Source organism: Rattus rattus, chromosome 9, assembly GCF_011064425.1.
Source record: "Rattus rattus isolate New Zealand chromosome 9, Rrattus_CSIRO_v1, whole genome shotgun sequence".
NCBI lineage: Eukaryota > Metazoa > Chordata > Mammalia > Rodentia > Muridae > Rattus > Rattus rattus.
Window position 1 is genome coordinate 1,517,298 of NC_046162.1, and position 27,989 is coordinate 1,545,286.

At 50.4% G+C, this 27,989-nt stretch overlaps 1 protein-coding gene across 1 annotated transcript; it reads right to left on the reverse strand.

Annotated features, from left to right (window-relative positions):
* Positions 1 to 791: 791 nt before the first annotated feature.
* Ccnf (cyclin F) lies at positions 792 to 27,109 on the reverse strand. The gene is made up of 17 exons (XM_032913424.1): positions 27,036 to 27,109; positions 24,855 to 25,009; positions 20,852 to 20,958; positions 19,661 to 19,728; positions 18,410 to 18,603; positions 17,427 to 17,480; positions 16,787 to 16,891; positions 16,305 to 16,382; positions 14,303 to 14,454; positions 11,629 to 11,793; positions 10,040 to 10,163; positions 9,588 to 9,768; positions 8,947 to 9,034; positions 5,284 to 5,383; positions 5,075 to 5,202; positions 3,516 to 3,685; positions 792 to 2,973 (listed from the first exon to the last, which is right to left on the reverse strand). Exons 1-17 carry the CDS (start codon positions 27,049 to 27,051, stop codon positions 2,516 to 2,518), a joined length of 2,343 nt encoding a protein of 780 aa, XP_032769315.1. The 5' UTR covers positions 27,052 to 27,109; the 3' UTR covers positions 792 to 2,515.
* Between the last annotated feature and the right edge of the window lie 880 nt (positions 27,110 to 27,989).

A 27,989-nucleotide genomic window follows, 5' to 3' on the forward strand; every position in this document is an offset into this window, starting at 1 on the left:
TGAAATGGGGTCTCATTGTCTGAACTCTGTAGACCCGCCTGTCTCCCAGATGATGCTCTTTCTGAAGCAGTAAGTGGTGTGTGTTATCAGTACACTATTCTATGTTCCAAGTCGGCTTGTATGTGCAGTTGGATCTCAGGGAGTTCAGCTGGCCTTGGATTCCCTATTCAAGCTGAGGATGACCTTGAACTCACGACCTCCCTCTCCATCTCAATATTAGAAGGCTTCTCTGTCCACACACAGCTTGCATCTGAATCCAGGTCCTCTGGTTGGGCATATATGCTCCAAACCAAGGGTCATCTCTCCCACCTCCTCCAATCTTAGAAGCCTGCCACTAGACACAGCTTCTAGGGCATTGGATCCCATTACAGGTGGTTGTGAGCCACCATGTGGTTGCTGGGAACTGAACTCAGGACCTCCAAAAAGCAGTCGGCGCTCTTAACCACTGAGCCCCTAGGTTTGTTTCTAACGTGAAAAATGTGGTTGGCTGCTGGAAGAAATAAGGGCAGGGAACAGCGCCCAGTAGAACTGGAGATAGTAAATTATTAATTCTAGAGCCTAAGAAGTAAAGTAACCCTAGTCTGTCTAGATACAAAGAGCGCAAGAAGGTTTTGAGCCCTGTGTCAGGGAAGGGGACTGAGCTGCAGGCAGTCCGAGTGACGAATTTAGGGTAGGATAAGGGCACTCCTCCTTACAGTGGGCCTCCAGGAGAAATCAGAGGACCCAGGCGTGTGCCTGGAGTAAGGCCTCCTGCAGGTACAGGCTGGAGGTGGGTTAAGACTTCAAAGTCTTTCATTTATTTTATTATGTGTATGCATGCCTCATGTAGACCTGGTGGCCACAGAGGTTTGAAACCTTCGAACTGCAACTGAGGGTGATTGTGAACTACCATGTGGGTGCCAGGAACCACACCCAGGTCCTCTCCACAGTAACAAGTATTCTCACAGGGGGCCATCTCTACAGCCGTTGTAAGTTGGGACTTTGACCAGGAAACCGTGGACAAGGTGGGAGGCAGTAAAGGGATAATTACCACTCGTGCATTAAGACTCTTCACATTTAATCCTCACGACATTCCTGTGAGGTAGGTATTTCTGTCCCCTCAGAGAGGAGGAAACAGGTGGACACGTGCCCAGGAGAACACTCAGGCTACAATCCAAACGCCTGGGCTCTCTCCGCCTCACTGTGCCTTGGCAGAGCGGCCAGAATTGTGTCGACAGTAGTCAAAAGAGCTGCCTTCAGGGCTGAGCAGAAGGCAAGCAGAGAGCTAAGGAGTCTCCGTCTGTACTTGTGGCTCAGGGGTATCTGGGGCACTCACTCCTGGTGCTTTCTTCAAGAGGAGACACTTGGAGGGCCAGCGTATCTGCTCAGGCTTCAGCCAGACTCCTCAGGTGCTGAGGACGGCTGCCTTGCAAACCCAAGGCCTTCCGCAGGAGGCAGAGCATTCTCTGACAAGCTCAAAGGGACCACAGGCCCTTTCTGGTTCCTTCCCACGGAGTCCAGCCACAAAACCGGCAACTCTTCCGACTTCTCTCACCTCCTGCACCTTTGTGGATTTGGGTATTACAAGTGACTGTTTGTGGCTATACGCTAGAAAGATTCATTTTTCATAAGGAGAGAACATGAGGCTAGAACCAAGGGGCGGGCATCAGTTTCCTTTTCCTGAGGTCACATGACCCAGCCCAGGCTGACCTGGAGCTTCTGGTCCTCTTGCCATACTTCTGGCTGCTGGGACTGCAGTGTCGGGCCACCATGCAGGGCTAGATTTTCACTTTTCAGTTGAAGCTCAGTGATATTGGGGATCTGTTATCTTTTTATTTAATACTTCTATTTCAATAGCTTCCTTTTTTTTTTCCTCCCCATTAGAAGAAACGTAGAAATAAAGACGGGCAAAGAATGGCCTAGAAATTCAGTGCAGAAACACGGTCGGTCACATGGATACGATGGGACACAGACAAATCACTCCGGGAGGACAGATTTTGAAAATGAGCTCAAAGTGCCAGAGGGAGGGACAGGGACGCCTGTGACCCCAGCTTCAAGGGCCTCACACCTCACCATTAGGCGAGAGTCAACACTGATATGCAGGGACACAGGCTCCCTAGGCTGAAGGGGTGAGGGGGGACAGTGCTGTGTTCAGTTGAGAGCTCCCCGCTGGTCTAAAACAAGACCTGCTGGCGGGGGTTTGAACTGTGTTAGGTTACCCAGGCTAGTATTCCAAGGAAGTTGTCAGCTCCTGGCCTCAGATAGTGAATCCCAACACGGAGGCTCATGCTTCCCGACAGCAGGACACAGAAGGGTAGAGAGGGATGGGTTTCACAGGTGTGCCAGGACTGCCGGGAGGCTGCTGTCCAGCATGTAGAGGTTGAGCTTTTTCACCTAGCTCGATGTTCTGAACTTGCACTGAACTCCCCTAAGGAATCTGTTGCTCTTCTGGATCTATACAGCACCCATCGGCAGTGTCCTAGTGAAACAGCGGCCCTCCCTCAGTAAACATTCAGCGTGGCGAAGGCTAGCACACTCAGAACTTCAGGAAGCCCAGGTTCGTGTCCTCGTCACTGTGCACCGACAGGTTTTGGCGCTTTACCGGTTGCTGGTGAGCACCGCTCTCTGGGGGGTTTGGGGGACGACACTGTAAACATGACTTCTTGGCCTGATGGTGGCAAGGCTTTGTGCTTGAGTGGCTTCCCACAGAGAGCACTGAGGTAGATCGGGGAGAGCCCACCATGCCACCATCCAGGGAGCTTATGGGACTTGAGCTGCTGACAGAGGAGTAGCCTGAGGTCGTGACATCCTTGCCCGGATCTCCCCTGTTGCAGGGAAGGGGCCAGGGAGCTGAGGCTGGAGGTGCCTGGGTGCCTGGTGCTGGGTGGCTCTTGTCCTCTGGCCACACCTCCTCATCACTGGACTCCTGGCAGCAGTGTTCTTCTGGGTTCAGGTAGACCACAGTGACGTCAAGGAGTCCACTGGGAGCTGTAACTGTGAAAAATTCGGGGTACCTTTATAGCATTATATAGTATTAGAACTAGTGACCCTATAGCTGCTCAGGACTGGGTGGCCCAGGGTTTTGCTTAGGTAAGAACCCTGTCTGTGAGCTTGGCTCTCTCAAGCTGGGAATGGTCCCCTCCCCTTCCTTGATAACTCATGGGGCACCAGAAAGTGACGTCACCCATCTCACTTTATCTGAGTGGACACAAAAGCAAGCAATTGGAAATTACAAGTGAAACTTTCAGAAGTCAAGTCTTCCTGGCCAGAACATAGGGAAGCAGTTTATACACTCACGCGCACGCACGCGCACGGGAAACTAAGTGTTCTATGCACAACTCCAGACAGGGTCTGCCTAAGTGAGGCCCTTCAACTAACAGACCCAGACAGAGATGGATACAGGTTAGACATCCTCTCTCCCTGTTGGGTGGGGAAGACAGTGTGTCGGGTTCACACGTTTCTCCTGGTTGCAGTGCCAGGTGGCCCTGGGGTCACATGTCACCTGTATGTCCCATCCCTTCCCCAGCAGCACTCACCATCCCCCTCCTTCTCGCCTTCGCTCTCCTGGTCTCCCTCATAGCCGGAGCAGCAGTCCAGGCTCCAGTCCAGAAGGCTGCCCAGCAATGTCTCCTCCTGGTTCGATAGTTCTGCGGTGGGCGTGGTGACAAAGCTGCCCCTGTCCTCCTGAAGGCTGTTCTCTCGCTTCCTGCAAGGTAGGGAGAGTCCATGAAGCCCTGGTCACAGATGGCAGCACCTGGAGAGCCGACGTGGTGCTCTCTACATGTGCCTTACCGCCTATATGCCCCTGGCTCTCATCTTGTGTTCCACAAAATACCCATGAAGCTGGAGCAGATGGGAGCCCTCAAGGGCAAGGGATCAACTGGAAGAAGAACTGGGTGAGGCCAGGCCTCGGTCTAGGCCAGCTTTGGGCCCCGGGCCCTTCTTGTAACTGGCAGAAAGACTCCACCACCCTTCAGGGTTCTAGACGCACCAGATAGGGACAGTGTGGGTGTCTGACTGCACAGTCTGTCTTTGGGGAAGGTCATCGAACCTGTCTACCTGGGGTCACGGCTGGAGAACTACAGTGCAGTCTGCCTCTGGGAGAGCCTACCACACTCACCAGGCCTTCTGCTGCTGTCTCTGGGGGGAATGTCCCATGTTACCCATGTGGCTGTCCCATGTTACCCTGGAGGTCACTTTGGAAGCCCCTTCTGAAGGGGCTATGAAGGACCTTCTAGAGAGCAGGTCTAACACTGAAATTAGGCCCTTTAGAGAATCAGTGATGTGATACACCGCTAGTGAGTATACGTGTCCCCAAGGGTAACCCTGTCCCCAAAAGTCAAGAGGACCAAATACATAGCATGACGTAAAAATGTGGCCCCCTCGGAAGGACCCAGATCTCCCCACTCTACAGAGAGGAAGATGCTGTGCTGCTTCTCTTGTAGCAGGTATGAAAGGGGGTGAACCCCACACTGCTGCCTCCTCATGTCTCCTCGCGACCCCAGTGCCTGAAGCCAAGGACCCACCCACCACAGAACACTCATGGCTCATATGCCCGGTACCACCCAGCCACCCAGTGCCCAGGTTTGCTCAGGAGCACACAGGGCACTGAGGCACACGAGGCAGGGCTAGCCCAGGGGGAGCCTGAGCGTTGCAGGACCCATAGTTCAGTGAGTGGGTGAGGTTGCTATGCTGGGAGGTGTGGTCAAAGCGCTGGTCTGTGAGAGGAAGGACAGACCATGCTATACATGGCCAAGGGCAGAGACCAGGCGGGCAGCTTTCAAAGACATTACTTAGGTCAACCCAACTACCATCTGTGCCATATATCCTGGGGCAGAGAGGACCAGGTGAATAACGGCGTAGGTGGAGAGAGACCTGAGGAGACAGACAGGCTCGGGGTGGGGCGGGGTGGGAAGCAGCGATGTTCAGGGACAGGCCAAGGCCAAGGCCAAAGCCCCTGGGTTAAACCTGGGAGCCGCTAAACAAGCTGCCTTAGGAAGTCTGTACAAATGGTTACTGTGTCAAGAAGGAACCTCAGCCCTGACATCCGTGAGAGAGAGAGTGGCACGGTTGCAGATGGACAGGGCAGACTCACCGTTTGCTTCTCCTCCCGGAGGGTGAGCTAAGGAAGGTGTGGATCTCCCCTGAGCTAGGGAAAGACGGGGGCTCTGGGCTCTCCTGTTTCACCCCTAATGCACTGCACAGTTCGGCATAGCTCAGTACCTGTAGGGAGGCCAGAGTGAAGAACCACACAGCAACCCGGGCACCCCCACCAGGAGCCTAAGTGACAGAGAGAGGCCGTACCTCTTCCTGGCTGATCTCCTCATAGCACTTATCCTCAAACCGCTGCTTCACGGCCGTCAGAGAGACTTGTCTGTAGTCTTTGGGTGCATCATCATGGAAACTGGAAAGGGACAGAGACGCTGACATGTGACCCGCAGAGAGGACAGCAAGCTTTCAAAACCGACCCCACTACTAAGGACACACAGGAAGACTGGCAGCTCCTCAGGGGGTTAGCTTCCCGAGAGACAGAGACACGAACAACCAGAGAACACGCACAAGAGTGTTTATCCCACCTCGGAGCAGTCAGAGGTTGAGGTGTCTCATGTATCCACCAATGGTCAGACGTACAAAGGTCCATTCAAACAGTGAGCTTTACTCAAGCACTGACACACGTAGAAATATGACCCTGAGATGGGATGGCAGACTCACACAGTGGGATACTGCCTGGCTGCCTCATTCGGTGATGTCCCGAATGGGCAAAGCCACAGACGTCAAGCAATGAATGGATGCTGGGGCCAAAGGAGTTGGAAGATTGCCAAGTGACAGCTAAAGAATGGAGTTTCTGGGGCTGGAGAGGTGGCTCAGCAGTTAAGAGCCCTGACTGCTCTTCCAGAGGTCCTGAGTTCAAATCCCAGCAACCACATGGTGGCTCACAACCATCTGTAATGGGATCCGATGCCCTCTTCTGGTGTGTCTGAAGACAGCTCAGTGTACTCATATATAATAAATAAATAAATCTTTAAAAACAAAAAACAAAGAAAAAAAAAAAAAGAATGGGGTTTCCTTTGAGGGGTGGTGAGAATGTTCTAAAATTGATTGCACAATTCTGAATACACTAGAAGACTTTAAATGATCAACTATTTTATTCCTTTGGTTTTTTCGAGACAGGATTTCTCTGTGTAGCCCTGGCTGTCCTCAAATTCAGAGGGATCTGCCTGCTGGGTTTAAAGGCGTGCACCACCACTGAAAACTTAAAACAACTAGAGCGGGGAGAGTATATACTTAGCTTACATAAAGGCCTGAGATCTATCCCTAACACCAGAAAAACACACACACACACACACACACACACACACACACACACGAAACGCCCTCTCTTCTCACACACACACTCAAACATTTCACACACATCACTCATACACACATACCTCACCAAAATCTTTCACACACACACACACACACACACACACACACACACACACACACACACACACAAACTTCTTGTGGCCAGCAGCAGGTCACAATCCGTACAAGTAAAGGTGGAAGGCCAAGACACTGAGCCTTTGACAGTCACCCTGCTTCCTTCCTCAGCCATGGTCTGGGCACCACAGGAGAAAACAGGGAAGTGTAACGCTGACAGGTCCCCATCACTGGAGCCCAGTGGGGAGGCAAGAGGGCAGAGAAGGTGGATTGTTCTAGAGAGCTCAGATTTTACCCTGGGAGCCAAGAAGGAGACTCTGGGCTGAACGGAAGGAACGTGCTCTAAAGAGGTAGCCATGGCATCACCGTGATCACCAGAGAGATCTCGAGGCAGGGGACTAAATGCAGGGAAAGGACTTTGGACGAAGCCACCAGCAGGTTGCAGAGGTGAAGGAGAAGCCCTCAACACTACCTCTGGGAGGAACACAGTGGGAGAGCAGCAGCTCAGACAAGCAAAGCTTAGACTAGCCTTAGATCAGGAGCCCTAGATTAGCTGTGGATACTGGGAGCGGTTAACTTCCTGGGGGAGAGGATCCAACCTGCCTCCTCAGGGCAGAGGTCATGAGGACAGACGACCAGCAGGCCAGCTCGGCCTAGAAGAGGGAGGACCTCAAGGAAGGATCAAGAAATGGGAGGAGCCAGGCTGCAGGCCAAGCTGAGAAAGGGCAGAGGCATCCACAGGCAGACACAAACCCAGCCTTGTGTCTGCGACACTCCCCTTAGAGCCAGCAGCCCAGTATCTGTCTGCATCTGCCCGTGTACCAATGTCCCCAACCCGGGACATGGAGATGCTTTCCTCAGGGACCCTAGCCTTACCCAGGTACCACACCCCGCCATCCTCCCCACCCGGTTTCTGTCTTTAAAATGATGTATGTATTTTTATTTTGCCAGCAGGCATGTCTATGTAACTCAAGTGCAAACGGGGCCCATGGAGGCCAGAGGACGGCACAGGAAGCTGTGGAAATGGAGTGCAGGTGGTTCTGAGCCTTCAGGTGGGTGCTGGGAACTGAACCCAGGCCGTGTGGAAGAGCATCTTACCAACAGAGCCATCCCCAGCTCTGCCCACCCCAACTCTCCGTTCTATAGTCGATCACTACCTGACAAGCTATCGGGACTGTGTTATTCTGGGCCTTTTCTTTCTTTTTAAAAATTCATAAAGTACATTCTGACCATAGTTTTCCGTCCCTCCATTTCCCCCCAGATCCTTCCCACTCCCCACCCAACCAACTCCAAGCCTTCTTTGCTCTTTAGGAAACAGACAGGCACATTAAAAAAGAAGGCAACCAGAATGTTAAAAACACGCTAACCAACACACACACACACACACACACACACACACACAAACAACACAAAAAAACTCATGCACACCAACTCACACTCATGTTAAAAACACGCACTCACACACACACACACACACTCATGCACACGCACTCACACTCATGCACACACACACGCACACACACACACACACACGCACTCACACCCACACACCCACACACCATAAAAACACAAAATGAGGAACCGTAATTTACACAAAAAACCCATAGGACGAAAATTGCCCTAAGCAATGAGACAAAAACAAACAACCTGGACACTAAAAATACCACCGAGCTCATTAGTGTTGGGGCCTAAGGTTGAATAACCTGAGAGCCCATGAGAGAAAACTGGTTTTTCCTATCCTGGCCTTTTTCTAAGTACCCAGAAAGGGTCCTGTGAGGTGAGCCAACGGCCTACACAGGGTGAGGGGGCAGGAAGGAAGCTGCCCAGCACTGGGGTCTGAAGCACTGAAGGTGGGTAAATGGTCAAAGCTGAGACGTGTGGGTGCGCCACACTGACGGTGGGGACTCCTTGCCTACTGGCTTCCTTTTCCTCAAGGAGACTGGTTCTGTGTGGACATAGAAACAAGTCTAGCTCTGGGACTTTAAAAATGCCAACCTGGGGCTGATAAAACAGCTCAGGAGGTAAAGGTGCTTGCTGCACAAGCGGGATGAGCTGAGAGTTCAAGTCCCAGGACCCACAACAGGGTGGAAAGAGAGAACTGAATTGTGAATCTATCTCCACACTCACACATGTGCTCACACATCCTATGATGATGATGATGGTGATGATGGTGGTGGTGGTGGTGGTGGTGATGGTGGTGGTGATGATAGATACTAAAATATTTTTATAACTTTAATATAAACCATTATTAATAACGATTTTAAATGTCAGCCCCAGGGAAGACAGTTTTGGCAGGAAGCATTGTGTGGATTGAGTGACAGCTGCCACGTCACGTGATAAAGGGAAGGGCTGATGGCAGGGAGCTAAGTCTCATCAGGGAAGTGTATCTTACAGACCCGCCCCCACCATCTTCCTTTCTGAAGGCAGGGTCTTGGTGTGCAGTCTAGGTATTGTGGGGATGTGACAAGTGGCTCAGAATGACGGGGACCGTCCCACTTAGCTCTTTCCAGTGTTGAGAGACTACAAATGCCGACTTGGACTCACCACTTCTTATGGAGGCTCAAGACGCAGGGCGTGAGGTCGCTGTAGGAGAACCCAGTGAGGTCCCACAGCTGAGTGGTCCAGGGCTGTGCTGGGGGAAAAAGCAGGCCAGGATTGTGACAGCACCCCACAATTTCCACAGTTCTGATAGTTTTGTAACGTATACCCAGACTCAGGCTTTTAGTCCCTTTAAAATACCCTTAAGGGCCAGTAAGATGGCTCCGTGGGCAAAGGCACTTGGCCAAGCCTAATGACCCCAATGACTTAGAACTGATTCCTGAAGCCACATGGTGGAAGGAGGACCAACTCCTGGAGGTCATCCATCCTCTGACATAGTGCTGGGCGTACACACATATGCACATATAAATTAAATATAAATGAAAAGTCAAAACGAAAACTAAACTATCATGAAGAGACTCCATATAAATAAAGTACACGCACTTTTGAAAAACTATGTACTGCTTCATCTGGAACCATCACCCCGAAACCTCCACCCCCACCCCAACTGTTTTTGATCCACACTTCGGCTTTCTTCTCCAGGATAAAGGAGGAAGTGTGTATTCCTCCCTTCTGACCTCTCTTACTCAAGAACTTCCCCAAGACACCAGGACAACCCCCACCTCCCCAGGAGGGTCTCTCCTTACTGTGTCCATGCATCAGTCTGGCCAGGAGCAGGGCGGCAGAGGCCAGGCGGGCTGGGGCGTAGACGGACAGGCTGGTGTGCAGCAGGGTGAGCTCACAGAGAAAGCTGCACAGGTGTTGAGTTCTGGGTGCGACAGGGACCAGTGTCAGCAGGACCTCTTTATAGTCAACCACCGTAGGGATCTAGGGAAGAGGGAGGTAAATGTCACGGTAGGTGTTACACTGAGGCACAGCCCAGCAGGGGTCTGGCCTAGATGTTCATGCTGGGGCCCGAGCTCAGGGTTTCAGGGCACCTAATGACACAGCGCACGCAGCCCGCACGCAGCCCGTGGCTTCCTGGTGTTTTCTCCACAGCAGTTAACGCTCAACTGGCTGTAGCTTCTCCCAGTGCCTCCCCTGTGACCTCAAACAGGAAGAAACTTTTGCTCAAAGGAAAAAGTTAACCCCTACTTACCCGAATCTTCCCTTCCAGGGCGGAGATGATCTCCCCCATCACGCGCACCAAGTCCTCGTATTTATACGTGTTGTCCGTGAGCCACACAGCCTCTCTAATGGTCAGGATCTCTTTGCTGATGAACCTGGAACACAGAGGTGGGCTCTCAGTCTTAGGCTGAGGGACGATGGCTCAGAGAGCCTCTGGGGAGCCCCAAGGCATGATGGGATTGCGTCGGACTTAGGTGGCAAAAGGATCCAGTTGTAAAAGACTATCAAATCGCATTTCGGGTGCTACAAAGAGGGGGTCAGAACAGGACCCACAGACCAAGCAGGAATGGCATGGCTGCAGAGCACACACAGATAAGAATGTACAAGTGTCAGGTCCCAAAGGTAGCCTGGGACAAGTCTCTCTGAGTCCCTGCAGCTCCTCCCAGCACTCTTGCCCCACCCCTACCCTAAGCCTCTGCAGCCCAGGGGCTGGCCTTTCTTTCTAACAGCTTCTGATTCCCACATAAACCAACCAATTTGTAATCTATTCTTCTGGTCCCCCAACCCCTCTGTCCAGCTCCCTTCTCCGTTCTGTGTCTCCCCTTTTCCCTCCCCTCTCATGGCATGATCTATTCTGCTGGCCATTTTCAGTCTGGACTCTTCTAGGTAGGTACCTCTGGCTGTTCGCTTCCCTCATAACCACCCAGGAGCTGTCATGTCCTGATTTTCATCCAAAAAAGACCCACGAGTGACACTGTGACTCAGCTTTTTCTCTTTCTGACTTTAAGGAGGAGGGCTTTTTTTGGGCTTTGTTTGGTCGTGCTGTGGTTCAAAGCCAGATGCAGACCCGCCAAGCAAGCACTCTAGCTTTTAAACAACCCCTTCAGCTCCTGTCCTATCTTCTGACAGTGTCTGAGTATAAAGAACGCAAATGCAAAAGCAAGTAGGTGGGCTCCTGGGAGAGGCAGCTGGAAATAAGGGCCCAGAGCACGGGAGACGGTAGGCGGCAGACAGCAGACAGCAGACAGCAGACGGTCTACACACAGCCCGCCCAGTGTTTGCCCACAGAAATCCTGACTGCCCCTGAGGCAACTGGGCACCCTGTTCTCTGCTGTCCACGATTAACTAACGATCAGGGACACTCTGCTCCAGTGGCCCCACAAGCAACCTCCACAGCAAACGTGGATTGCCGCTGAACCTTGGCACGAGGCAGCAGTTCCACTAGCTTGCTGACTGACTGGTCAGGAGGCCTGGGATGTAAGATTCGGGTCATGGAACTTATTTGAAGAAGGCCTGGGACGTGGTAAGGTGGGCTTTCTCCCCCTTAAGTCCACAAGTCCTCCTCCTGTGGTCACATGACCATGCCTCTTCTAGCCAGCACACGGACACCCGAAGGTACTACAGTGTCTACTGTGGCTGGATATATGCTGCATGCCTTCCCTCCCTCGCAAAGGACGCCGGGAATGACATTATTGTATTAACACAATTGAAACAGGTAAGGCAAGATTCATCTCCCTTAAGAAGCAGCAACGAGGACACAGAGGATGGTGGCCTCTGCACCTAGGAGGAACCAGCGCTTAAGTACCTCAGCCCTGCCAGCTTGGCCAAGGGGTTTCTCACCGGGTACAGATGACCATGCAGGCGATGCCCAGAAGCTGGAGCTTGTATCTGGGGACCAATCTCCTCCGTAAGTACCGGTCTACACACTCCACTGTCAGGTGGAGACACAGGCTTGTGAAGTCCTTCATGGTGGCAACTTCCACCAACCAGTCGATTAGAATGTACCTGCGGAGAGAGGGACGTCCGTGAAAACTAGGACCAGTGTCACATCTGTTCAGCCCAAGCAAGTGGCCTCATCATTTTGAAACCACTGATTTACCAATTCTACGTAACCCACGGCAACTCCCGGGAGGCTGGTTGGTGGGTTCGCACATCTCTACGGCCCAGGCCCCAAAGCCTGCACATTCCCAATGTTCACAGATCCGAGTCAGCCCTTGGCTACCGAAGCATTGGGTGAGCTCAATCCTTAGCTGCTCATAGGCAGTGGGTACCAAATGGGCAGCACAGCGGGGCTGGGGCAGATCACAGCTCTCAGAACCAGACAGAGGTTTCAGGGCTGCTCGGCGCCATCAGCCACCATCCGGACCCTTGGAACAATGTTCGGCAGAGGACCAAAGAGCTGGAAATCCCATGTAGGCAAGAGCCGCTCAGTGTCTGCGCTGGTATCTTCCTAGTTCCCTCATCCGAGATGGATGCCCAGACACAAAAGGCTGACAGAAGTGTCCTTCTCTACCAGGGAGTTAAAACCTAGGGACCAGGGCCGTAAATAACCACAGGAACAGCTCATAAGGATTCCCTACTATGCCCAATGCCCCTTTGAACATCCTTGTTTAAAACAGAGGGGCTAAATCAACAGGAAACGAGAGAAAAATCGTAATGATGTAGACTCTTGGGAGATAGGAGGGGCAGGCTTCATCTCAGCTTGGAGTAGTTGTCAGAAATAGAAGGAAGGAAGGGGAAGTGGGCTGAGGTGGTGAGGAATGGGACAGGCAAGGTCTACTCCACCCCGCTCACCCCCAAGAAGGGTCAGGCATTTGAGGTTTAATGTAGACAGGAGTGAACGGACTAGGAAGTTCCCCTAAGCAGACGTACTTAACAAGCTTAATAATCTGACCTCATTTTCTTTTTTTCTTTTTTTTTTCTTTTTCCTTTTTCTTTTTTTTAGGAGCTGAGAACTGAACCCAGGGCCTTGTGCTTACTAGGCAAGCACTCTACCACTGAGCTAAATCCCCAACCCCCTGGCCTCATTTTAAAAGTCATCTTTACATTTATTTTGCGGGTATGTGGGTGTCATCCCAGGTAAGTGGAAGACAGAGGCTGGTTCTCTCTTTCCACCACACAGGTCCCAGGAAGTGAACTGGTGAGCTGGTGAGCTGTCTTACTGGTCCCAGTGATCTGGGTTTTTGTTTTGTTTTGTGTTGATTGTTTTGTGTGTGTGTGTGCGTGTGTGATCTGTTTTTAGATATCAGATTATCGGGTTATCAAGAGTGCTAGGATTAAAGGCATGCATCAACCCGGGGCTTCCCAATGAGACTAGGATGGCAGGGCACAGACCCTCTGGGATCCACCCGTCTCCACTTCCTCAAACCCCCAGTACTGGGTTATCAAACTCAAGTCCCCGTTCTTGAGCATCGAGCAGATTACTTACCGAGACCAACCCCTGGCCCCAGGACAATAATTTTTTAAAAAAGATTTACTAAACATAGTTCGTGTTCCAAGCAATGCCTGCAAGGGGCCAGAGGTTTCCCATCATAAATCAAAATTCTATTTGAAATTTCGGGTGAAAGCTTAAAACGCCATTCACGTGTCCCTAATTCTGGTTACCCTCAAACACGCTCTATAATTTACTGCGTTACCACTAATGTTTGGAGCTTGGAAGAAAGACAGTTGTGCTGGGTATCACAGTAGCTACCCCAAAGGATGGGATGGCTGAGAAGGGGGTGGGGAGGGGCTCGCCAGCTCCGTAAGTCTCGCTCTAATCACCGAGTGGCACAAAATATACTGAGTATAAAGAGAGCTGTAAAGAAAAGGTTATTCCTCACGAATAAGGTGCTGGGCTCAAAATCCAGGCCCTCCCCTATTCAAAATAGTTGTATTTCAGCTTCAGAAACTGGAGGTATGAGTCTCATCATTTCGAAACAATGTTTAGAACAATTTAACCCGCTCCTGGGCTTTAAAGACTTTGGTGGCTTACACCAGTACTCCCAGAACAACAGGAGGCTAGAGTAGAATAGCCAGAAACTCAGGGCCAGCCTGGGCTACAGCAGGCCTGGGAAGATGGTTAAGTATTTGCTGAGTGAGCATGACCACTGGATCCAGAACCCACGAATACACCAGGTGTGTGCGGTGACCAGATGGTAAGTCCAGCTTCCGAGGCTGGGGTGGGATTCCCAGAGCAATGCAGCTGGCTGGCGCTAACTGTGAGGTGAGCCGGGGTTTGTCGGAGACCCTGCCTTATGGAATATGCTAGAGCAATGGAAGATTGTGACATCAAGTTTGGTTCACACGTGCATGTACACACATACGCACCCTACATACATACGCACGGAAATGGGGGAGAGTAAAAAAAAATATATCATTGATGTGGGGCAGAATTAGTGTCTTCATCAGAGTCCTAAGCAGCGCACATGCTCACAGAGTAAGTTGGTAAAGGAATGGCGTGTTGCCGGGGACAGGAGACATAGGTTTTGCTCCGCCACCAGATCAAACAAACGCAAGCTCTTGAAGGCCTCACCTCATGGTGTCACTGAGCCCCTTCTGCACAGAGAATATCTGCTGCTTGTTGACGGCCTGGGAGGCTTGGAAGAGCTGGCAGACTGACTCACTGCAGGCCTTCCCTTCCAGTCCAAGCTGGCTTCCTCCTGCACAGGCTTTGGCCAAAGCCAGCTGTGGGGAGACACAAGTGCAGTGTAAGCCCTGGCACGGCCACACCTCCGCCCGTCTGAGCCTCATAGCAGCATGGCTAAGATCGCTAGGACTTACTTTTAAACTGAACAAATAAATAAAAACATCTTTATGTATATGAGTGTTTTGAGACATACGTGTATGTCTGCCCCACGGGCGTGCCTGGTGCCCAAGGAGGGCAGAGTAAAGTGTCGGGTTCCTAGAACTGGAGTTACAGGTGATTTTGAGTAACCATGTGGCTGCTGGGAAATGTCGGCAGGTCCTCTCAGAGAGCAGCCAGAGCTCTTAACCACGGAGCATCTCTCCAGCCCCAAGTTTTGTTATGAAATGGTGCATCGATGGTCCTGAAACAAGTCAGCACTTAGGAGACACTGCCCAGCACCCACAGAGACTTCCGTTGGTCACTGTCAACAACTTTTACGCTCCTTCTGTGTCTTCCTAGGTAACTATAGCTTGGTGTATTTATGACCCACAGTTTGTCCCAGCGTCTTTCTTTCCCCACACGCAACATTACTAGTGTCTCCATTTGGAGTGTTTCTGTCTGTTGAACATCCTGTGACCGTTCAGTCCCTCCCTGCTGAGTCCACAGAACAGCTGTGGACTTTTGTCTGCACCGATCCAAGGACTCTCTCCGAGGCTCGGGCTCACTCGTCACTCGTGACAAACAGGAACTATCGTCACTAAAAATATCTTGGGTTAGAGAGATGGCTCACTAGGCCGGGATTCAATTCCCACATGGTAGTCCACTGTCTGTAACTCCAGTTCCAAGAGATCTGACACCCTCTTCTGGCCTCTCAGATACCAACGAGGCACAAGGAATGTATATGCAGGCAAACACCCACATACATTAAAAAACAAATAAAACAGATGCTACTCATTACTGACTGAAAAACAACAACAACAAAAAAAAAATCAAATAGAACACATTAATCACACAAGTCCCCAATAGCTCATTTAAAACTGTAGCTCCAGATTCGTAAACCTCCTGCCTCAGCGTCTTGAAGACAAGGATTAAGCCCCTCTATTTGGCAAATGTTATCTTTTTTTAACTTGCTGCATTTATTTCCTCTTTTCTGAGAATCTGTTATGAATCGTAATGCAAATGTTTTTGGAGATAGAAGTTGGAAGGGTAGTCAAATAAACCCTTTCCTCCCCAACCTGATTGGGTCATAGTGTTGGTGTTTCCTCACAGCAACAGTTACTCTAAGTCTCTCTCTCTCTCTCTCTCTCTCTCTCTCTCTCTCTCTCTCTCTCTCTCTCTGTGTGTGTGTGTGTGTGTGTGTGTGTGTGTGTGTGTGTGACGTGTGTGATGTGCATGTGGCGGTCAGCGGACAACTTTGGGGACTCAGCCATATGACTCTTGCGGATCAAACTCTGGTCATCGGGCTTGGTGGCAAATGTTGAGCCATTTTTTGTAAACCTCCGACATTCTTCTTCTACATGAACACAATGTTCTGTGACGGAGACCGGCCTGCACCATCTGTTGACTTTCAGTTTCTTTCCTAGTGTTTGAGTTGTTACCGGCTCCAGGGGTCAGAGATGGCTTGGAAGTTTAGGAAAGCTTACTGATCTCACAGATGACCCAGGTTCAATTCCCGGCGGCCACATCAGGTGGCTCACAACTCCAGTTCCAGGAGATCCAAGGCCCTTCTCTGGTCTCCACTGGCATTGCATGCACATGATACACATACAATCACACACATGTAAATAAGTAAGAAATTAAAATGAAAAGACTCAGCTCAGCTGGACCTGAGCTTCCCTACGTTTCCTGTGCAGAGCCTAGGCAGTCCTGCCCCACGGTTCAGAGGAAAGAGTCCAGAGCTCGGAGTCACCTGTGCTTCCCAGCAGCCCTTGGCGGCGTAGTCCCTGAGTTTCCGGAAGCTGTGGAGGCATCGTCCAGGGTCAGACATCTGTCAACAAGAGAAAGTTATCCTTACACAGACGGCTGGGTCTTGAGAGGCACTCGGAACTGCCCCATGGGTTTCTAAACATCTATTCCCACACTCTTGAACTGCACTGGCCTCCCCAACCTCTACCCCCAAATAATAGCTTCTTTTTGGGGTGGGGTGGGGTGGTGGTAGTGGTAATAGTAGCTCACTAAGCAAAAGCACTCAAACTTCTGAGAAGCCAGGAGCTGAAAAAGAATCCTCCCCTTTGTTAGCCATATTTTAACAGGGCTACATGAACCTGTCTGTGGTCTACCCCACACCAGACGAGGCCCCATGAAACTGGGCCTGTGGTCTATCCCACACCAGACGAGGCCCCATGAAACTGGGCCTGTGGTCTACCCCACACCAGACGAGGCTCCACTTACATCCACCTTTCTGTCACTTTCCCAAAGGAGGTATGAGCTGGCCAAGCATCCCTGATGAGCAGATTCTTCAAAAAGGTTATGAGCCTGCTTCCTCTTCTCTTCGTCCTGGAGTGAGGCCAAGCACAGGTGGTTTTTCTCATCTTCTGCCCAGCAGCCACCCTCTTCCATTTTCTATATCTCTAGGCAGTCAGCGGCAGAGCGCTGACTGATGGAGCCAACTATCACAGCAGAAACGGGGTCACTACGCAGCCAGCGCTCGGTGACTGACCAATAGGAAGCCTGCCCTCAGGACTCTGCGCACCTACACCACTGTGGGCGCAGCTCTGGGACAGGCAAGGCCTGCATTCACCCCTGGTGTCACAGGAAGCTCCTTAAACAGCAGGGATGGTGGCACTAGTGTCCCTTACTGCTCCTCTGCCTCCCTCGTCTTCCACAGCTTTTGCTGCGTTCACTGGAAGCTACTACCTACCCTAAACCTGCCAAAGGGATCCACAGAGCGCAGAGCCTGTTACAAACCTCAAAGGAGGCGAGAATTCTGCAAGGCCCACCAACAGGAGAGCACTCAACGCTCTAAACCTCTGAGTTGTCCTGTTTACCTCCCTCAACGGCAGTGTAAGAAAAAAAAAAAAACGCAACTCACCTCAAAAAGATTCAGCACTCTTCCCAAGCAGTGCAGTATGGAAGCTTTGTGACTCTTAAAAAATAAAAAGACAAGCTTGATTCCTGGCAGAGCGTTCTCTCCAGTCCTGTCCAGATCTCTACCCCACCACTCCCCGATTTCAGTTTCCAGCCAAATCAGTTCAAGATGCTTCTACTGACTACTACTTCTCTGTCTCTGTCTGTCTGTCTCTGTCTGTCTGTCTCTCTTTCTCTGTCCCCCCCTCTCTGCCTCCCCCACTGTTTCTCTGTGTCTCTATCTGTTTCTCTCTCTCTCTGCCTCCCCCATTTCTCTCTCTCTCTGCCTCTCTCTCTCTCTGACTCCCCCCTCAGTTTCTCTGTCTCTGTCTATCTCTTTCTCTCTCTGTGTCTCTCTCTTTCTCTGTCTCTCTCTTTCTCTTTCTCTGTCTCTCTGCCTCCCCCGTTTCTTTCTGTCTCTGTCTCTCTCTGCCTGTCTCTCTGCCTCCCCCCTGTGTCTGTCTGTCTGTCTATCTATCTATCCATCTATCTATCTATCTATCTATCTATCTATCTATCTATCTATCTTTCTCTCTGTCTCTCTCTTTCTGTCTCTCTCTCCTGTCTCTCTCTCTCTGCCTCCCCCATTTTCTCTCTCTGCCTCCCCCATTTCTCTCTGTCTGTCTCTGTCCCTGTCTGTCTCTCCCCCCCCGTTTCTCTCTGTCTCTCTCTCTCTGCCTCCCCCCGTTTCTCTCTCTCTCTCTCTCTCTCTCTCTCTCTCTCTCTCTCTCTCTCTGTCCAGTAGTACTGCAGATAGAACCAGGGCTTCCGGCGTGCTAGGCGAAAGCTCTTCTGCTAAGCTAAAGCCCCGCCCCACACTCCATCTTCCTTTGCACCTCCACTTCAGGACTTTACACGGCCCACGGAATGTACTTCAGGTTGCCCCACCCTCTGGGACTCTAACTGGACTGAGAGATGCTGTGACTTAGGGGCCCTGCCAGGACTCACTCTTTGTAATTGACACTCGGCCCTGAGGCTGTCATGGACCACGGCCTTGCAACAGCTTCCAGACACTGACCACGGCGGGCGGATGAAGAGCCAGATGAAGGGGTCCGAACCCGTATTCAATCTCTCGGCCATGCTGAAGAAGCGAGAGGCCTTCAGGCCGTTCACTTCCGCGCAGGCCTCATCCGACACAGACACTGTGGGAGAAACAGGACAAACTCATGACATCTGTGGGGGGATGGAAAGAGCAAAGGTCTCTAGTCTCTTGTCAACGTCTAAAACACAAGCCTGCCACACTGCAAAGCGCCAGACAGAAGAGCTCTGAGGGCTGGGGCTCCAATTCTCCTGGGTTTGTTCGGATAATCTCTAAGACATGGGTCCCCTTCTGGAGTCCTTCAGGAAGCCTGGATTGTGACCCTCAAGGGGATGGTGCTCCCATACCCTCTACCTTCCTCTCTAGGGAAATAACCCTGCAAATGGTTGGAAGGAAGGATTATTATAAATGAGAACCACAATGGTTGCACAACTCTAGGAAAATACAGAAACAAACCAACAACCATGAACTTCGCATAGTGTAGGTAGAGGAATGATGTCGGGTATGGTCAACTGGCGGGGTAGGGGCCTCAGTACTCCTCAATCTAGAAAAGCCCGCCAAGGACGGGGACTATAAGTAAGACACCAGATCTTTTTTTTTCTTTTTTTTTTCTTTTTTCTTTTTTTCGGAGCTGGGGACTGAACCCAGGGCCTTGCGCTTGCTAGGCAAGCTCTCTACCACTGAGCTAAATCCCCAACCCAAGACACCAGATCTTTAAGATGTATGCATTCTATACTCTAAATGTTATATACTGTGAAGTCCAGGACAGCACAGCTGAGGCTCATTCCTTGGGTGTCTTTTCAGGAGCAGTTGGCCTTGGGGCAAAACATTCAGGTTCCAGGCAAGCTGTTTGCCACATGGAGCTGTGGGGCTGCCTGTGGCCCCGTCCCTGAAGCATGAGGCACGCTGATTTCTTTCCAGGCTTCACAGGAAAGAAGCTGTCCACGCAGAAGCCTTGGTGTTACCCGGAGGGCTCAGGCTACTTTTACCTGAGCAGCCCCAGTCTGGGGCTCCGCTCAGTCATCCTTTGCTGATCTGAATTAGGAAAGGGGGTGACTTAGAACCTATGCCCAAGTGCCAATCTAAGCTGGCAAGTCTCAGAAGGGCTGAAGCTTCTGCTTAACTCAAATACCAACCCACACAGGGCCCCCTGGACTTACAGCCTTCATTGTAGAGGTAGGCGATCCCCAACTTCACAGCAGCTTCAAAATTCCCCTTCTCAGCAGCCCTAAGGCAGTGAGAGCATAAATGTTATCACTCTAGGTAGTAAAGGTCACTTGACCATAGCGCTTGATGCTGAAATACTCATTTCCTGATTGGATTTTTCCATGAAACGTAATCGAATACTATTTATTGATTGCATGCCACCATGTGGATGAACCCTGACAACCCTTTTGCCAATTGCGAAAGGTCAAGTATTTTATGATCTGTTTACATGAGATGTCTACAAGATTCCAGAGACAGAAGGCAGTTAACGGACTGCCAAGGCCTCGTGGGTTTCAGGGAGGCAGGACCAGGCCTGCTAAACAGTAAAGAATTTCTTTTTAGGATGATTAAAAATGATGTAAATTAGGCAGTGTTAACTTTGTACAACTGTGAATACACTAAAACCCAACAAATTCCACCTGAAACTCCAGTTCCAGGGGATCCAGCGCCATCTTCTGGCAACTGTGGGTACTGCACACCGGTAGTGCAAATACACACATAAAAGCGCTCACACATGCATGCATAAAAATAGATCTTAAAAGAAATAGATAAATGTCATCCAGAAGCAACTCAAGCATGGCCTCCTGTAGATGGAGGACTTCACCAGCAGCTCAAGTAGATAAGGCCCGGGAAGTAAGAGCTCAGGAGGAAAATCCTGTCCTAAGTTAATTTCTCAGGCTCAGCCCCACGCTCTGGGGAGGCACCAGCAGTCTCAGACAGTGGGCCTGGCCACTGGCAATCAGGTCACGGATTATAGGTTTGCCCCATCTGGTCCTCTCAGTCACGACTACAGCAGGGGCGTGAGTCATCCTGTGACGGATATATCAGAACTGAAATTACTCAGTTTTGAACAAAAGGAAAAGAGTGCTGAATAAAGCCTCCACGAGGAGGTGAGTCACATCTGAGTCAATCGGGAATATTCACCAGCCAAGTGGGACCCTCTGGAAGTAGGGTGGCCAGAGAACAGGCAATGACGTGGCTGGGAGCAGGGGGGGACTCAATGGGTGAGCTCTCCAGTTTCGAGGCTTTTTCTGGGGATTCGAGCAACTGGACAGCATGCCCCAAACCAGGTCCTGGGACACTAGCCAGCACACCAATACCACCAAAGGCTGAAGGGGACCATCGCTCTCAGAACACAGGCATACCTTTCAAACAGCTTTAGGTTCTGTGGAGAAGGCCACAGCTCTTGGAAGCTGGCAGATGCCCACACACTGGCATGGTTGTCCACCAGGTACTTGAGGTGGGAGTGGACCTGCAAAGCCATGAGAGCCATGTGTGAATTACTGAGGGACTTCCCAAATCCTCGCTCCCGGAGCCTCCTGAAGATGGGACGTACACAGACACCCCAGTCTCGGCGCAGTGAAGAACTCAAGTTTCCACGTATAAAAATAAGACTGCTTTGCATAGAGATAAGGAGCCAGAAAAGAGTTTCTCTGACGTTCTGAGGGGGAGGAAAGCAAGCAGCTATGCTAACAAGGAGATGAACCTGGCTTGGCAGTGCTCGCCTTCATCTCAGCACCCACTGGAGGCGGGAGGAGGCGGGGGGAGGCGGGGGCAGGCGGGGCAGAGGGTAGTCTCTGTCCAAGGGGGGAAACGGACTGGTGCCAAGCAGAACAGAAGTCCTGTGCTGAGTAATGGAGGCACAAGCGCTGGTCTGCACTGCAAGCTGCAGTCATCGAAGCCTAGGGGGGTGGCTCAGGAAATAAAAGGGTGAGGGAAGGGGAAGGGACGCGGCCCTCGAGTAGCCCAACAGAAGTGAGCTTGGTTCATCCTCTTTTTTTTTTTTTTTCTTTTCTTTTTTTCGGAGCTGGGGACCGAACCCAGGGCCTTGCAAGCGCTCTACCACTGAGCTAAATCCCCAACACCTTGGTTCATCCTTTTAAAGCCAAGTGTGGCACTGTGCACCAAACCCTCAAAGCAGACACCGACTTTCTCAAGGCAACTCCAGCTCCAGCCATCCCTCGAGCTGATGGCTCTGGCACTGTGAGGGCTACAGAGAGAATCCACGACACTTTCTGTGTTGACAAGGTACCTTGGGCTGACCTGATCTACAACCCACTTTTAAAACACAGAGACACCACACAACATGCTGGACACAGGTGCATAAGCATCCCAGCACTCGGAGGTTGAGGCAGGAGAAGCGGTCATGAGCTTGAAGCCTTGCTGTGCTATAGAAAAGCTATCTTGGGAGATGGGGAAACAGGACCTAGCATTCGAGCTTCCAACCTAAACCCAGGGCTCCAGAACTGTACAGCTGTCCAAACACAGCCTCAAACTCCTATAGGGAAAACGCCTGCTGGGCAGCAGTGGCCATGCCTTTAACCCCAGCACTCGGGAGGCAGAGGCAGTCAGATCTCTGAGAGTTCAAGGCCAGCCTGGTCTACAGAGTGAGTTCCTGGACAGCCAGGGCTGCACAGAGAAACTCTGTCTCAAGAAACAAACAAACGGCTTACCTAGGAAGCGCAAGGTCCTGGGTTCGGTCCCCAGCCCCAGAAAAAAAAAAAAAAAAAAAAAAAAAAAAAAAAAAAAAAAAAAAAAAAAAAAAAAACAAACAAACAAATGAAGATCCTTGGTTTGTATTATTCTGGGTTCCGTTGTTCTTGTCTTGTTTTAAGGTTGCCTCAGTAAGTTGCCTACAGCACGACCGAAACTATGGGTCACATAACCGAACAGAGCCGCAGAGAACTTGGCAATAGTGAAAGATTTCTAAACATGCAAAACCCCAAATATGATTGGATGAGGGTCCTTCTGCTATGCTGCGTCCCACTTCACCGCAGAATCGGTTCTCAACACACAACACATGAACGTGTGTCACACACGCTGTTGCCAACACAGCACCAGTACATACTGCCCGGAACACCTGTCAGATTACTGTATGCACAGTTTCCTGCTCAAGTAGAAAGCCATTAAATTCTGACACAGACTTTCCAGGTCTCCCTAGTGTCATTCCTCGTCCTGTAAGTATAATCTTGTATCTCTTTGGACTGTAGTCTGAGAATATTTAGTTCTTAAAAGTGGCTCTTGGGGTTGGGGATTTAGCTCAGTGGTAGAGCGCTTGCCTAGGAAGCGCAAGGCCCTGGGTTCAGTCCCCAGCTCCGAAAAAAAAAAGAACCAAAAAAAAAAAAAAAAGTGGCTCTTGAAGTTGTTGATTCATTTTTCATAAGAGAAAAACGAATAGATGAAGGGACAGGAGAGATGGTTCAGTGTTCAGGGCCCTGGCTGCTCTTGCAGAGGACCTGGGTTTGGTTCTCCGGCCCCTACCTGGTGATTCAGAATCATCCCTAACTCAGACTCCAGAGGACCCAATGACACCTCCCTGGGCAGGAGGCACGCACGCGTCACTTATGGATATACAAGTAACACACCCAGATACATAAAATAAAATAAAATTATATATATATATATATATATATATATATATCATGTGCTGTTTAAACTGCTAAATAAACTGTCTTGTTTAAACACAAAACAGACAATCCTGAAATGGCCCTAAACATACTTTTGCCTTTTTTTTTGAAGACGGGTCTCTCTGTGTAGTTCTAGAACTTGCTTATGTAGACCAGGCTAGCCTCAAACCAAGAGATCCTCACCACTGTCTCCAAGTGCTGGGGTTAAAGGTCTGTACCACCATACCCAGCTCTTCTTTGCCATTTAAAAACTCTTATTAACACTCCTCTTTATCTAATGTTACTATGTATATGGTATGTGTGCGTGTGAGTTACAGTTACGCATACACCGCAGGGTGTGTGTGAAGTCAGGGAACGATCTCCCCTGGTTGGTTCTTTCTTTCGCTGGATGACAGGCATGAATTACCATGTCCTTCTTTCCTTTTTAAAATCTTATCTGGGTACTTTGCCCGCTTGAACGAGTGTGCAGCACGTGCGTGCTGGGCCTGAAGAGACCAGAAGAGCCATTAGATCCCCAGAACTGGAATTACAGATGGTTGTGAGTCTCCATGTGGCTGCTGGGGTGGTTTTCTAGAAGAGTGGCCAGCGCTTGTAACTGCTGACACCTCTCCGGCCCCACTGTGCTCTCGAGATGCAAATTTTACGGCCATAAAAGGGTCTTTTTCTCTTGAAGTAAACATTGAGTTGTGTCAAATCTCAGGATGTAGTCCCTATAACGGAAACAGCTTCAAACACTTACTAACAACATCACGTTTGACAGGCATGATCCTGAAGGCCTGTAATCCCAGCACGTGAGAAGTGGAAGCAGGGAGATCAGGAGTTCAAGGTCAGTCGTGAACTTGAGACTGTATATCAACCAACCCATTAATAAAACCACTCTTGGGGCTGGAGAAAGAGAGCTCAGAGATTAAAACCTCTGGCTATTGGCTGTTCATCCAGAGGCCCTGGGGTTCAATTCCCAGCACCCTAGAAGACAGCTGATAATCTTCCCTAACGCCAGTCCCCAGGGATCAGACGCCCTCTTCTGGCCTCTGTAGGTACTGCATGCACATGCTGTACACAGACAGGCAGGCAAAGCACTCATACACATAAAAATTTTAAAGTCTTTAAAAAAAGTAAAACAGGGTTGGGGATTTAGCTCAGTGGTAGAGCTTGCCCAGCAAGCACAAGGCCCTGGGTTGGTCCCCAGCTCGAAAAAAAAAAAAAAAAAAAAAAGTAAAACAAAACCACCCAATTCTTTTGCATCAAAGTTTAGTGCTGACATTTAAAGACATGAAACCGGGCTGGAGAGATGGCTCAGTGGTTAAGAGCACTGGCTGCTCTTCCAGAGGTCCTGAGTTCAATTCCCAGCAACCACATGGTGGCTCACAACCATCTGTAGTGGGATCCGATGCCCTCTTCTGGTGTGTCTGAAGACAGCTGCACTGTACTTATAAATAAAATAAATAGATCTAATAAATAAAATAAATAAAAGCATAAAATCTGGAGCTGAAGAGATGACTCAGTGGTCAAGAGCTCTTCCAGAGGTCCTGGGTTCAATTCCCAGCAACCACATGGCAGCTCCTGATTGCATGTAACTCCAGTTTCAGGGGATCTGATACCTTCACATGATCATACCTGCAGGCAAAGCACCAATGCATATGAAATTTACAATATATATACACACACATATATAAACTCGAGACCTTTATGGTACCACCAGCAACCCTAGGACCAGCATTGTTTCCATATGGTAACTTACAGCTCGGACAGCCAGGATGTCCCCAACAGAAAGCCATTTCAGGATATGAAAGAGTACGTCTTCTGGGAGACTCAAGATGGTCAAGTTCCTGGGTCTTCTTTTGATTCTTCGCTTCGTAGGATAACAGAAACACTTGGCACACCTACAGTGGATCACTAAGGGGAAAACAATTCACAAGCCTTGCTGAGATAAAGAGTTGTATCTGAAGATGATTTAATAGTCACCGCCCTCCATTCACGCATGAGACTAGTCTCAAAATTAAATAAAGGGCACCACATGAACTACTCAACATCTCCCCATTCCTTTTATAGCCAGTAAGTATTCAGGGGGAATATGAGGTAACATGTAACTAGAAAGCTGGAAACGTTCTGACCTATGTGACAGCCAGAACTGGAGAAAAGCAGCCAACGTTGATGAACATCCACGATGTCTTCCTTGAACTGCACTCAAGAAAGTACTTTAGGGGTCTGGAGAGGTGGCTCAGAGGTTAAGAGCACTGTCTGCTCTTCCAGAGGTCCCGAGTTCAATTCCCAGCAACCACATGGTGGCTCACAACCATCTGTAATGGGATCTGGTGCCCTCTTCTAGGCTGCAGGTATACAGCCCAGAATTATGCAGGCAGAATACTGTACACATAATAAATAAATAAATCTTTAAAAAAAAATGAAAGAAAAAAGAAAATACTTTGGGGACCGAGAAATGGCACAGCAGTGAAGGCTGGCTTGCAACCAGTCAGTTAAGATCCCTCGGACTTTTGCTGTACGTGTCTGCTTAAGATGGAGTCCTCTGTAACTCAGGCTGGCCTAAAATTCACTAATGTAGCTGAGGCTGTCTTTGAACTCCTGGTCCTCCCTACTTCTACCTGCCAAGTGTAAGTCACCATGGCCAGCTTACATTGCTTATATGTGGACATGACTAAAAGTATACGGTTGAGTATGGACCAAGGGACTGGGAACTCAAATCAGCAGGCAGTTCTGGAGACCATGGAGTCCCAGAGCAGATCTCAGCTTGGCAGATGGTCTGAGCTGCCCAGTCCCCAAACCCAGGGGTCTGCCACACCCAGCCTACAGTGAAAATCACAACGTAAGACCTAGACAGGTGGTTCTCAACCTTCCAATCGCTGCAGACCCTTTAATACGGTTATTTCCTTGTGCTTCGGTGACCTCCCCAACCATAAAATAACTTCATGGCTACTTCCTAGCCATAATTTTGCTAGACTTATGAATCCTAATGTAAATATCTGGTATGCAGGATGTCTGACATGTGACTCCTGTGAATAGGTCGTTTGATGCCCCAAAGGGGTTATGCCCCACATATGGAGAACTGAGGCACACAGCAACTGGGCCCATTTACGCTCTTTGGAGGAGCTCTCTTCCTTCTTCCACAGTGGGTTGTTCCAATATTTACTTCAGCAGTCCATTCTTCATTCAATGTCGATGGCTTTTTCCTTTATTACACAAAAGGCCCCCACACAACCCCTTTCATGGTCCCTAAGGTCCAGCCTCCCTGTCTATAACTGCACCTATCTTTCTACCGATTTTTATTTTTCCTCCTCACACTGAGGCAAAGTGGCTGGCTGTTCCCAGGGCCTTAATAAAGCTTTCCATCAAGAGGTCTCTAAGAGACTGTCCATTCCCAAACTCTTCACCTGAGTCTTATTGGAAACCAAACGTACAGCAAAAGTCAAATGCATACCCAGAGAGCTATAATTCCCAAACATTCTAAGAATATTATCATAACAGTTTTTTGATTCATTTGCTCTAGAGCAGACAACTGGACGTGTTTAACCACTCTAACAAGTGTAATCGCACCCCCTGGTCCTGAGACTTCTTCCACAGGGTTAGATCCTGTTGCCTCTGGTGATCAAGCCGCCCGCGAGAGTCCGGACAAGATCTGAGATCGATCTATATCACGGGGATCGCCCACGACTTCACAGGTAAGTGAAATCGTAGTTTGCTGGGCAGAGAACCTAAATGGCCCGAGGTTAACAGGAGAGGCATAAGGCATAGGCGCCGGGCGGGCATTTAAACCGCGCGGGCGGGCTCGCAGTCGGGGATCCGCGCCTACCCCGTGCTTTGGGGGATGCGACGCGCCCTCCCCGGTCATAGGGGCCCGAGTCCGTTCTCCTCCGGTCTCTGTTCCGTGTGACCCATCGCCTGCCCGGTTCCCGCCAGCACTCACCACCGCCGCTCCCCATCGCCGAGCTCCCACCACTGCCGCCTTAGACCGCTCTCAAGCGCGCCCGCGCCTGGGGCAAGTGCACGGAGCGCCTCACGCAGGCGCGGACCCCACCCCCGCCCCGTTTTCAAACGCGCCGGGAGCTCCTACTGGTAGGACCACAGGGTTACGCCCCCCAGATCACCAGCCTCTCCTGCCCCGCAGGTTCTGGGCAATTGTGATTGGTTACATCAGGACGCGAATTCAAACCCTGGCTGTCTATTGGCTTATCGCTCGGAATTGACCCGCCTTCTCCGCTGGGCGGGGGACGGAGGAGCTCAGCTGGCGCCGGCGGGCTATCCTAAAAAGCCCGCCTGGAGGCAGAGAGCACTGCTCTTCTCCCTCCAAGACTTGTCCTACCTTTGGGGAGTTGGTCGTGGGCCGCGTGTCCCTCCCACGCGAGCTTCCGGCCAAGGATACTGCGTTTGGAGACGCCAACTCAAACACCGATGTGGAAATTGCTGAAGCTGGGCTCCGGTGTGGAACAGTCACAGTCTGCTGAGCGACCTATTCACTCGTGTACTTGTCCGGTCTTCTCATGAGATCATCTGCCAGAGAAGACAAGCAGTCTCTTGAGGATGGAGAGCAAGGAATAAACTCAGGCTTCTCCCCACAGCTTAGATCAGCCTTCATCCCTTCCCCGAAGCCTGTATGCTCACTGTATCCGACCTGTGCTGGAAGCTGGCCATCAAGACCTCTTGTTGGTCTGAGACAGCTAACAGAGAATGGCTGTTCACGCCACAGAATATTAGAGAACTCTAGGGCAAGCCTTAGGGTTTGCGCCCCATTGCTGCTAATCCCCACGCGGGACCCTCACACTGTCTCTTTTTCCCGGAGACAGTATTGTTTCCCAACTGGTTACTTTATCTTCCTCCTTTGAACTTTGTTACTTTGTTACCTGTCCCTGGGCAGAAGCGC